Source organism: Coregonus clupeaformis, chromosome 20 (genome assembly GCF_020615455.1).
Source record: "Coregonus clupeaformis isolate EN_2021a chromosome 20, ASM2061545v1, whole genome shotgun sequence".
Lineage (NCBI taxonomy): Eukaryota > Metazoa > Chordata > Actinopteri > Salmoniformes > Salmonidae > Coregonus > Coregonus clupeaformis.
Window position 1 is genome coordinate 40,701,070 of NC_059211.1, and position 12,903 is coordinate 40,713,972.

General features: G+C 41.1%; 1 protein-coding gene across 2 annotated transcripts in view; it reads left to right on the forward strand.

Annotated features, from left to right (window-relative positions):
- Positions 1 to 1,914: 1,914 nt before the first annotated feature.
- The window catches only part of LOC121533400 (tyrosine-protein kinase ABL2), a 32,022-nt gene continuing 21,033 nt past the window's right edge, over positions 1,915 to 12,903 (forward strand). Inside the window, exons 1-2 of one of the 2 annotated variants that reach the window (XM_041839310.1) lie at positions 1,915 to 2,555; positions 11,058 to 11,132. In XM_041839310.1, coding sequence (XP_041695244.1) covers positions 2,339 to 2,555; positions 11,058 to 11,132 — 292 coding nt within the window. In that variant the 5' untranslated portion in view covers positions 1,915 to 2,338. The remainder of the gene's footprint in view (positions 2,556 to 11,057; positions 11,133 to 12,903) is intronic. The other variant, XM_041839311.1, reaches the window with a different exon arrangement.

Genomic DNA, 12,903 nt, shown 5'->3' on the forward strand with positions numbered 1-12,903 from the left:
TTTGAATTGCAATTTAAATTCAACAATTGAATTGGATTTTCAGGCATGCTCCATTCAATTCTGAATTGAGCCCAACCCTGATGGAGATGTTAGATTATTCAACAAAATTGAGATTTGTTTGTTATGTGATTACTGGTATGACGGTTTTGTCAGATGTGCAGCCTTACACACATCAACAGATTAATGCTAATTAAGAATACATATTTATTCAAAGTAAATATTGAAGGTGATTCTATACAAATCAGAAATTCCACACCTGAGCTTGAGTTGGTGGAAACTGCACTGCTGTTGCAGCTGGCTGCTCCAATGTTAACATTGTCTGTATGACTGATAAATGAAACATGTATTTACTTGATTAGTGCCAATGCCTAAATATATGTAGCTTTGGCAGGTTTCAGATTGAGGTGCTGCTGTACATTAGTGCATTATTTGCTTTTGTCAGAAATTACATAATTACACTAACTGTTGCCATTCATGGTGTAAATGAGGGATTGTTTGTCAGCTTCAATCCATGAGTCTGATAGTCTCGTCATTTTGTGATGTTTATCTCTCTGGAGCAGTTTTTGATGCTAGACTCAAACCATGTATGGTGCTAATCTGAACCACCAGATGGCGCTGTAATGTAAGATTTTTGAATTTCTACACTTCTTTCTCATGACAATCCATTGCTATTAATAATCCTAAATGATCCATACATTTCCATTTTAATTATCCAAGTAATTATTTAAGAAGGACCGCTTACAAAATATTGTGTTATATAGAGAAAAATGTGTGCGCGTATATATATCCTAGCAAGATATTTTGTTGCAAGACTACTTCAGCCTGTATTGGAATTGGGAGACTGTTCACTATTTGTGGTAGTATTTCTGTGGTTATTTCGAGCCCACTTGCAACCTTTGAGATTATTATGATGCTCTTTTCATCATTTAGAAAATGAGTGATACTTTTGTTCAGATATTTCTATTTTTGAACAGAGATTGACATTCCTCTATTTTTCTTGATACAGTTATGGAGTTATGGTGTTTAAAACAATTATTTGGTATTATACGAGATATGTTGGATATTATTTACCATTACAGTGCATTAGTTATTATATGTCAGGTTGAAAATAAAGCTATAAATCTTATAGTATATTTTTGGTCTTTTAACCAAATTCTGGGTTCGAATTGTGACTGCAGCATTTTTTACTTCAAAAGAACAGTTATGGTTTTTGATGTACCTTCCATATAGACTATTGTACATTTCACAATGTCAAGACAATTAAAATGTCAATGGATTTTGCCAAATGCTTTTTGTCATTAAGTTTATTGTTAAAACTATTTGCCTCATTTTATTGTTACTTTTTAAAAAACGTTAAGAGTGAAGAAAATATTTACTAAATAAACTATTTTCTTAAAACTGCATAGTTGGTTAAGTAAACATTTCACGGTAAGGTCTACAGCTGTTGTATTCGGCGCATGTGACAAATACAATTTGATTTGACTTAATATAAAATGTAGTCAGTTCAAATCACAGTTGTGGGATCCTATCCATGAAATCACACCAGTATGTGCAGTAGGAAAAGGGGGAGGAGGACATACTGAGGCATGAAACATTAGCTGTCATGTCAATGGTATGGATCCGATCTGTCGTTGCCAAAAGAAAACAGCCACAGGCTGTCTTTAAAGTGTTTTTATGGGAGAAATATCTTTCACACAAATAACATTAGGTCACTGTTATGACCGTATTTCAAGAGTGTATATTCTGACGTTGAACAATAGACATTTTGTTTTTCCAGAGGTCTAAATTCATACATAAAAGTTGTGAACAATACAAGCATGATGGTCTAGCGAATCGCGACAGAGGTTCTATGGTTGGTGCACGAGCTGTCCGCCTAGTGGCTCGGAGGTCCTAGTAATGTTGGGGACAGGAATGGAGTTTGGTGAAGGGTGAACCCCCTTTGCGAAATAGCAAGCTCTATTCTGCGGTAAAGATGGCGGCGGCAGAGGGGGCGCGCAGTGGCCGGAGCACGGCGAAACGACCCTGAAAGGCTCCGTATTTCATAGAAACTCGGACGTGGGGGACCGAACATTACTGTCTCGAGATCCCACGGACCGTTGGCAGAGAGTTGTTTTCAGTGATTTATCAGACTTTTGCTTTATTGTTTGAGGCAAGGTGGGTGGGTTTCACACGGAAATAGCTATCGAGCTAACGTTAAGCTAGCTAACAAGGAGACGGGTGGAGAAAAGGGGGTTGAGGAAGACTTCGGAACAGGCCGCTCCATAGTTGGGGGATGTGAACTGGGAGTGTGCAGGGTTGGATAGCTTCGTCCCGAACATCTTTACACCGAACTGCGGGGATGGGACAACAGGTAGGCCGCGTCGGTGAGGGGGCTTCGACAGGGCTCCAACCGCCATCGCCACAACAACAGCAGCAACACCCGGGGAAGGGGAACAGGGGAAGCGCCGGGAGGAGACCACGGGAAGTCAGTAACGTTAGCACTGGAACGCCGCCAGGCAGGGTTGCTGCGGTTAACGTGCCGGACCCAGCAATTAATATATTCACCCAGCATTCAGGTAGGAATAGGCACATGGTATTATAAAATAGTTTATTTTATCAACTGATTTGTCAAATAGTAGTCAAACTGTGATTTTTAATTGGCTAGCTAACCAGCCAATTTACTTCTAGTCAACTCTGTGCTCGTCAACGACGCGTTAGCAGAAATAAAACAAATTGCCATCAGTGCCAGCTCCAGTTGTACGGTTAGCCAGCATATGTTTGCTAGTTTTCTTGGTTTCTAATGTGTTCTCGTACATTATCAGACAATGAACTTGAAGAGCACAACTGTGAGGTGACAATGACAGCTTGAAATGTCCCACAAGTAGCCTAATGTTAACGGTTGTGTGTGTGTGTGTGTGTGTGTGTGTGTGTTTTTCATGCAGCTGTCTGGCATGGGCAGGTAACAGTGCAGTCAGTGCTACTAACGAGGATTGGGGTTGTTATTCTGATCCCAAACAGAGTGATGAAGAAAGAGCCGTTTCAGGACTACACAGCTGCAAGCAGCAAAGGGACTGTTCACTTCTCCGGCCACTGAGAGATGCTTGTTAAACAATTATCTCTGCCACCAGGGGATGCAGTGGCAATTCTACTCCATTAACTCACTATGACAGCCACAACAGTCTCACATTTCAGCCTGGAGTGGTTTTCACATGCTCGGTTACAACATACTCATTATGTTTGTGTAACTGACCATAATCCAACATATTCTTTGAGGATACTCTCATTTTCATAGACATTGTAAGGTACTAAAAGACTGTGGTCAACCTTGCGATCTAGTGCCCCAGTGACACACTCACAGTGGGCTCTGAGGGTCAAACTGGATAGATGCACACTCATTATGCAGCTATCTAGACCTGCTATGTGTCAGTGGCACTCAGGATTTGGTCAAGAGAAGGCAATCAGTAAGGATGTCCCGGTGGGGAAACCATTATTGCATTTGGTCAGCCTAGTCCTGTTCTGAGCTAGAAGTAATTGCTGTTGTGTATGTATGCTGTTGGGTTCCGTAAGACCATTAGGGAAGCATTATATTTTAGAAGTTGAGGGGGGTGTGATTATTCTCTGAATGACAAAGCTATAATATCCATCCACAATTGTAACAACTATCCAGTCTCTACTGCTTCCATTGAGCTTCCGCTTGCCCAAGGGAAGGTCAGTCAAAGTCTTGTATGGAATCAGATGTGATGGGAATCGCAAGATTGTACGGCTCGTCCAATAATTGTTTTTTCAGCTCTCCGCATAGGGGCAAGGAGAGACCTGTCACATCTTCACAATTAACCTCTTTAACTGGAAACGCAAACCTACAAAGTGCACATCTGTTTTTAAAAATGTAAAGTATGTCCTTTTTATAGCTGGATGCATAGCCAAGTTGTTGGAAGGCTGTTAACCTTGTAAACCCTCAAAATATAATGGAAGTATGAAAGCATTTGTCTGCAACTCTCTCCTTGACCTAGCAGAAGCTATTCTAATGTAAGCCAATGCTATATGATGCAGTTGTTATTACCTGGCAGTGCCACTGTTCGGTAATAGCAATGTGTTGTGAAATCATGGGGCCATGTGAGTAAATCAGCAGTATGTCAACATCTAACATGGTTTTTAACAGGATTTTAGCCCTGCACATCTGGCTAAGTTATGTCACCACTCATCAAGGCTGCTTTAAGGAAGATATTATTTTGCAACAAAGCACATTTCGTCCTTTCTTCGCTGAGCAAGATAATTTGAGGTCCTTATTCCTTTTAGCCATTTGTGATTGTCACTGTTGAGTAGTTGATCTTTTGTGTGGTTTGTCAGTGGTAAAAGGCCAAGGTGAACAGTACAGTTTTTACCAAATGAAAATGCAATGACTTCATGATCATGTTGTTTTGATACTGTGGCTATTTTAGATGGATGTCTCAGTCTGTGACCCTTTTGAGGTGTGTGTGGTACGTGTGTACTGGTGTATGGGTGTATGTCTGTGTACGTGTGTGTCTTTTTGACTGAAGGAAGTGATTCACTGCAGGGACAGACGCAAGTTTTCTGAATCAATGGCCTCTGCATGTCACTGTCCCCCAAGGTGACTCGGCACATCCCTGTTGGGTCACGATGCCATTTTGGTATTTCTTTATTATTTATTCATTGTGTCTGGCTCTTACAATACGTTTCTTTGCAGCGTTATGAAAACCAAAGCCTACATGACTCAGTGGTGTTTTGAAGCTGAAGGGAACTGTATCTTTGTGATACGCAATATGTAGACTCAGTGAAAGAAGGCTCACATTCCCCCTAACCACATCATGAGTTTAGAGTGCTCACCCAGTGTAATGCTCTTCCGATTAAGTGAACTTAGAATTCTTCAATCGTTTAATGGCTTGTGTGGAACTATGGTCTCGTTCATTTTGCTCTGCCTTGGGCTCTCTCTCATTTGTAGAATTCACAGAAGTGCTGATTTGGCTATTAAGCCCATAAACAGTTCAGCAGGTTGAGAGGTCGAGAGCAGGTTTTATATACTTGATTAGGAAATGGGCAATTTAACAACATCTCTGCTCTACATGTTCTCCCTCTGCCTGCCTTCATAAAATGGAATGAATTCCAGGGCAGCAGGACAGTGGGTGGGAAATCTGCCCATTATCCCTGGTACATAAACTCATTTGCATTAAGGATGAAATTGGATTAGACAAATACACATTTCTGTATGTGCAAAGGCCCCAACAACCAAAATAAGCCGCATAGTACTGACAATTGAGTTTCTGAGGCGGCCGTGAGATTTTAACTAATTTAAACATGGTGTGTTCAAGTAATAATGTCAATTGGTGGCTTATCTGGGTGACTGGATCCTCTCCCCCACCCAGCAGGTCACCCCGAGTTGCATCCTTCAGCCACTAGAAGGAGCTCCATCTCTTAATTTTCAGTCCTATAAATGCTGGGCAGTTGTGTTCATTTGCATGTTTACAAGGGTGTGTAGGGAAAGTGGGATACCTAGTCAGTTGTACAACTGAATGCATTCAACTGAAATATGTGTACTATGCTTATGCATGCCATGAAGCACATTGATTATGATGGTGGACTATGTTCTGGTAATATAGTACACCCTGTACTATTTCTTCATGAATTATTCATTCTTCCTCTCTCCTCTCTATTTACCTGACTGGTGAAAGCATGAGGCTGGAGACTAAAGACAGCACTTAATCCCGGTTCATTTTGACTGCATTAACCATACCCGGGCCCTCCCCTTCACAGTGGAACTCATTCTACTCTCGTTAAATTAACCAAAGGAAAGGAAATGGTTGGAGTCGAGACTCACATGGTGCTGCTGTTTTAGATGATGACAACTGTCCCACCTGAGCTTATATACTCACACACACACATATATACAGTGGGGGGAAAAAGTATTTAGTCAGCCACCAATTGTGCAAGTTCTCCCACTTAAAAAGATGAGAGGCCTGTAATTTTCATCATAGGTACACGTCAACTATGACAGACAAACTGAGGAAAAAAATCCAGAAAATCACATTGTAGGATTTGTTATGAATTTATTTGCAAATTATGGTGGAAAATAAGTATTTGGTCAATAACAAAAGTTTCTCAATACTTTGTTATATACCCTTTGTTGGCAATGACACAGGTCAAACGTTTTCTGTAAGTCTTCACAAGGTTTTCACACACTGTTGCTGGTATTTTGGCCCATTCCTCCATGCAGATCTCCTCTAGAGCAGTGATGTTTTGGGGCTGTCGCTGGGCAACACGGACTTTCAACTCCCTCCAAAGATTTTCTATGGGGTTGAGATCTGGAGACTGGCTAGGCCACTCCAGGACCTTTGAAATGCTTCTTACGAAGCCACTCCTTCGTTGCCCGGGCGGTGTGTTTGGGATCATTGTCATGCTGAAAGACCCAGCCACGTTTCATCTTCAATGCCCTTGCTGATGGAAGGAGGTTTTCACTCAATCTCACGATACATGGCCCCATTCATTCTTTCCTTTACACGGATCAGTCGTCCTGGTCCCTTTGCAGAAAAACAGCCCCAAAGCATGATGTTTCCACCCCAATGCTTCACAGTAGGTATGGTGTTCTTTGGATGCAACTCAGCATTCTTTGTCCTCCAAACACGACGAGTTGAGTTTTTACCAAAAGGTTCTATTTTGGTTTCATCTGACCATATGACATTCTCCCAATCCTCTTCTGGATCATCCAAATGCACTCTAGCAAACTTCAGACGGGCCTGGACATGTACTGGCTTAAGCAGGGGGACACGTCTGCCACTGCAGGATTTGAGTCCCTGGCGGCGTAGTGTGTTACTGATAATTGCTCCCACAGTTGATTTCTTCAAACCAAGCTGCTTACCTATTGCAGATTCAGTCTTCCCAGCCTGGTGCAGGTCCACAATTTTGTTTCTGGTGTCCTTTGACAGCTCTTTGGTCTTGGCCATAGTAGAGTTTGGAGTGTGACTGTTTGAGGTTGTGGACAGGTGTCTTTTATACTGATAACAAGTTCAAACAGGTGCCATTAATACAGGTAACGAGTGGAGGACAGAGGAGCCTCTTAAAGAAGAAGTTACAGGTCTGTGAGAGGCAGAAATCTTGCTTGTTCGTAGGTGACCAAATACTTATTTTCCACCATCATTTGCAAATAAATTCATTAAAAATCCTACAATGTGATTTTCTGGATTTTTTTTCTTCTCAATTGTCTGTCATAGTTGACGTGTACTTATGATGAAAATTACAGGCCTCATCTTTTTAAGTGGGAGAACTTGCACAATTGGTGGCTGACTAAATACTTTTTTTCCCCACTGTATAGATATATACACATACATACATTCAGTGGGGAGAACAAGTATTTGATACACTGCCGATTTTGCAGGTTTTCCTACTTACAAAGCATGTAGAGGTCTGTAATTTCTATCATAGGTACACTTCAACTGTGAGAGACGGAATCTAAAACAAAAATCCAGAAAATCACATTGTATGATTTTTAAGTAATTAATTTGCATTTGATTGCATGACATAAGTATTTGATCACCTACCAACCAGTAAGAATTCCGGCTCTCACAGACCTGTTAGTTTTTCTTTAAGAAGCCCTCCTGTTCTCCACTCATTACCTGTATTAACTGCACCTGTTTGAACTCGTTACCTGTATAAAAGACACCTGTCCACACACTCAATCAAACAGACTCCAACCTCTCCACAATGGCCAAGACCAGAGAGCTGTGTAAGGACATCAGGGATATAATTGTAGACCTGCACAAGGCTGGGATGGGCTACAGGACAATAGGCAAGCAGTTTGGTGAGAAGGCAACAACTGTTGGCGCAATTATTAGAAGATGGAAGAAGTTCAAGATGACGGTCAATCACCCTCGATCTGGGGCTCCATGCAAGATCTCACCTCGTGGGGCATCAATGATCATGAGGAAGGTGAGGGATCAGCCCAGAACTACACGGCAGGACCTGGTCAATGACCTGAAGAGAGCTGGGACCACAGTCTCAAAGAAAACCATTAGTAACACACTACGCCGTCATGGATTAAAATCCTGCAGCGCACGCAAGGTCCCCCTGCTCAAGCCAGCGCATGTCCAGGCCCGTTTGAAGTTTGCCAATGACCATCTGGATGATCCAGGGGAGGAATGGGAGAAGGTCATGTGGTCTGATGAGACAAAAATTGAGCTTTTTGGTCTAAACTCCACTCGCTGTGTTTGGAGGAAGAAGAAGGATGAGTACAACCCCAAGAACACCATCCCAACCGTGAAGTATGGAGGTGGAAACATCATTCTTTGGGGATGCTTTTCTGCAAAGGCGACAGGACGACTGCACCGTATTGAGGGGAGGATGGATGGGGCCATGTATTGCAAGATCTTGGCCAACAACCTCCTTCCCTCAGTAAGAGCATTGAAGATGGGTCGTGGCTGGGTCTTCCAGCATGACAACGACCCGAAACACACAGCCAGGGCAACTAAGGAGTGGCTCCGTAAGAAGCATCTCAAGGTCCTGGAGTGGCCTACCCAGTCTCCAGACCTGAACCCAATAGAACATCTTTGGAGGGAGCTGGAAGTCCGTATTGCCCAGCAACAGCCCCGAAACCTGAGGGATCTGGAGAAGGTCTGTATGGAGGAGTGGGCCAAAATCCCTGCTGCAGTGTGTGCAAACCTGGTCAAGACCTACAGGAAACGTATGATCTCTGTAATTGCAAACAAAGGTTTCTGTAACAAATATTAAGTTCTGCTTTTCTGATGTATCAAATACTTATGTCATGCAATAAAATGCAAATTATTACTTAAAAATCATACAATGTGATTTTTTTGATTTATTTTTTTTGATTCCGTCTCTCACAGTTGAAGTGTACCTATGATAGAAATTACAGACCTCTACATGCTTTGTAAGTAGGAAAACCTGCAAAATCGGCAGTGTATCAAATACTTGTTCTCCCCACTGTATATATGGATGGATGGTTTATATTTAGGATAATATTTTACAGCTTTTTCATTATATTTTTGTATTTTAAAATCTTATTAGATTTTTTGAAAATATATTTGACATGTGACAAGGCCACATGGTGGGCCAGAGATAATTACAGAATCCTGTGATAATCTGAAGTACCCAAAAAGGCCTATAGATGTCATCTGATAAAATTCCATGTATTCCTTTAACGTTACTAAAACTATATATACTACCGTTCAAAAGTTTGGGGTCACTTAGAAATGTCCTTGTTTTCGAAAGAAACGCAATTTTGTTGTCCATTAAAATAACATCAAATTGATCAGAAATACAGAGTAGACATTGTTAATGTTGTAAATGGCTATTGTAGCTGGAAACGGCAGATTTTTAATGGAATATCTACATAGGTGTACAGGGGCCCATTATCAGCAACCCCAAAAATTGCTTGTCGAAAAGGAAATTTCTAAGTTACCCCAAACCTTTGACCGGTATTGTATATGTATATATCATATTGGGACTTTGTTTACCCTACAGAAGGCCAAGTTGTTTACGGTCTCTCTTGTGAAACCTAGATCAGTGGTTCTCAACTGGTTTTGCTTCGGGACCCAAATTCAATCAGGTTGTCTCGGTCGCGAGCCAATATTCGCATTGTGAAAAAGTCGCCAAAATACAATCTGCAGAACTATTTTGAATGCTATATTGATAGTAAATGTATCAATTATGACAAGGTAACAACATCCCCACCTCTTTCATTGTCAATAATACAATGTTGCCCATATTCTTGATGAATAATGTAAAAAACTCACAGGCTAATAGCTCTATATTGAAAATACTGTGATTTGAATACTTTTTTTCAGAGATTCAATTATGAAAAAATTTAAGTCGTTTATGTTCAGACTGGAGTATTTTTTAAATAGAAAAAGTGTTTATTTAAATTTAAAAAAGATATATATATATACTCAAGACACCCGGAACCCACTCAACCTACCGTGTCCCAAATTTGGGTCGTGACTCACCTGTTGAGAATTGCTGACCGACATCATATTGGTTCAGATACAGTATGTCATGCTGCTGTATGAACATTATGATGCTACTGTTGGTTTTCCAAGTGGGGGACTGGTCTATTGGACTGCTTAAGTGAAGATGTCTGCTCTGAAATGCAAAACCGGTTCAGTGTTGATTGGGTGCCAGGACTTGGCCTGGGTTGTGTCTGACTGCTCTATCAGTGCTTATCCAGATATCCTGACTTGGACCCTTCTCCCTCAGCGGGACTGAGTCTCTGTCCACTATCACCCTCATCCCAGACTACTTGGTTCTCTCTGTGCCCAAAGCTCAGCTCAAATCCTTCATCTTCATTCCCTGTCTTCTCATCTGCCTCTCTCTAATTCTCTCTCTGTGTCATCTTAGTGGAGTTTAAATTGAGCACTGCTTGTACCCGCGATAATCCTCTCTGTCCTCCCTCTTCTTCCCCTCTGCTTTAATCACACGCCAGAGTCTGCCTTAATCTGGCCCTTCATGTGGCGCTGCCAGGGCCGCCTCCATGCTCTCTTGTGTTGAGCAGTGGGGGTGAGACCAAGGAGCTCAGCCACAGAGAGGGCCCATTTCTCTTTCAATGGACTGGGATCATTTGCCCCATTTCAGAGAGAATGGAGCGAATGACAGTGGCTAACCCGGGTGCTATCAAAAGCCTTTTTGATACTGTGCCTTGTGCAGTGCAGGGCTGTTTGGGTGGCCAAGCCCTGCATATGGAAGCAATGGGAAGGTAATCTCGGCGAGCTCAGTGTACTATCACAGGAATGTGACTAGGCCCACTGAAGTCAGTGTAATCCCCTTCAGCCAGGCCTGAATGTTCGTAGTAATTTCAGTGGTTCGGATAACCGGGTCGACCAAAAAAATTAATATAAAAAATATTTCTGTGCCCTTGAGCAAGGCATTTAACCCTAATTTGCTCCAGCGACGCTGTACTACTATGGCTGACACTGTAAAACAACACATTTCACTGCACCTATCTAGTGTATGTGACAGTGAAACATCTATGGAAAAATTTAACAAATGGCTAATTAAAGGCCAGCTGCTGCTGTCATGGGGTCTATTGAAATGAGATGTTATATTTTCTGCCTTAGGACTTTTGCTCCGAGTCCCGCTTGATCCTGTCAGGCTGATCCTATCATCTCACCTTGGCTGGACTGTGATGCAACGTATGTATACCATTTTGCTTCGTAACTGATGTAATCATCTCTAGGCTTACATCTCTACACCACACAGAAGGCACTCTATGGTCTCTCCACACAGTGCCAAGGTGAAAACCTCACCACACTGTTGTCAACTGTCCACCTTATTAAGGGTGTTTTCACACATAGTTTTGAGCTATAGTTAGAATCAGAGTTAGATTATTTGTTACATTGTATGTTTTTCATTTGGTCCAGTTGGTTTCACATTGCCAAATGTCAAACGAACTAAAACTCCTCAACAAAAACAGGTGTCCATGCAAGTAATTTGTTTATTGGACAAAAATGCTCATGTTAAATCGTCTATGATTAGCGCAATAGCCGCTATAACTGTGAAGTGAATAGCCTATATTCAGTAGCCTATATCCCCGGGATAGCCCCCGTCTCCCCTAGTCTGCATCGGATGCGCTCATAAATGCGCTGCTATACGGTTAAATCCATATGAATTCAATCACTTTTTGACAGCGCCCCTTTTGATTTGAACGAAACCTTCCATAAATATTTGTCCATTGTAGAAGTGCACAGAAAGTGACTTTTTGGACCTGAATGCCAAGACATTTTTAGAGATAATGTTTACCTATTTTGCAAACCATACCATGAAACATCTATGTCTTCATTACTGGAAAATATAAATGGTTGAGATTGATATCATTAAAAAACTTACAAACAGGGTTGTCAAACTATTTAATAATGTTTATAACAATTATAATATTTTAATCTTAAACGTCAATGATCTAAAAACGCATCAATGTCAATATTTTTCATATTTGCGTATGTTGTAGATTAGACCTTATTTTACATCCTGAGGTTTTTGTGTTGTGCCCGCCATCGGTTGAGAAACAACATGCTCTTGAATACAGGGTGGGTGTCATGTTTTGGCTGATAAATGTACTAAAATAAAACTGAAATTTAAACTTTCAAATGGTACCACAAAAAAGAGGATCATACATCAGGGTATGTTGAGTTGAATGGGAATACCTGTTTTGAATTAGACCAATCCTCCATAGGAAACCTATTGAAATCATAGAAATATAGGTAATAGAATAGACATGACCATTAAGTTGATATTCGACGGTGGGTGGACCAGCTTCCATCTTTGTGGTACTAATTATACTGAACAAAAATATAAACACAACATTCAACAATTTCACTGAGTTACAGTTCATATAAGGAAATCAGTCCATTGATATAAATTCATTAGGCCCAAATCTATGGATTTCACATGACTGGGCAGGGGCGCAGCCATGGGAGGAGTGACCTTTTATTGTCCCCAGCACAAGGTGCGCCTGTGTAATGATCATGCTGTTTAATCAGTTTCTTGATATGCCACACCTGTCAGGTGGATGGATTATCTTGGCAAAGGAGGAATATTCCCTAAAAGGGATGTAAAGAAATTTGTGCACACAATCTTAGAGAAATAAGCTTTTTGTGCGTATGGAAAAATTCGGAGATGTTTTATTTCAGCTCATGAAACATAGGACCAACACTTTACGTTTATATTTTTGTTCAGTATAGAAATAGAAATGTCAATTCAGTTTACCTTTCGATGGTGTACCAGCTAAGTTACTGTGGTCTGAAGTAATAGGTCCATTCTATGAATTCTATTTCTATGATTGAAATGAAGCCCACTCTGTATTCAAGAGCATGTTGTCTCAACCTATGGTAGGCACAACACAAAAAAAACTCAGATGTAAAGTAGGGTCTAAGCTACAACAATATTAAATAAATCCTGTTTATTCAT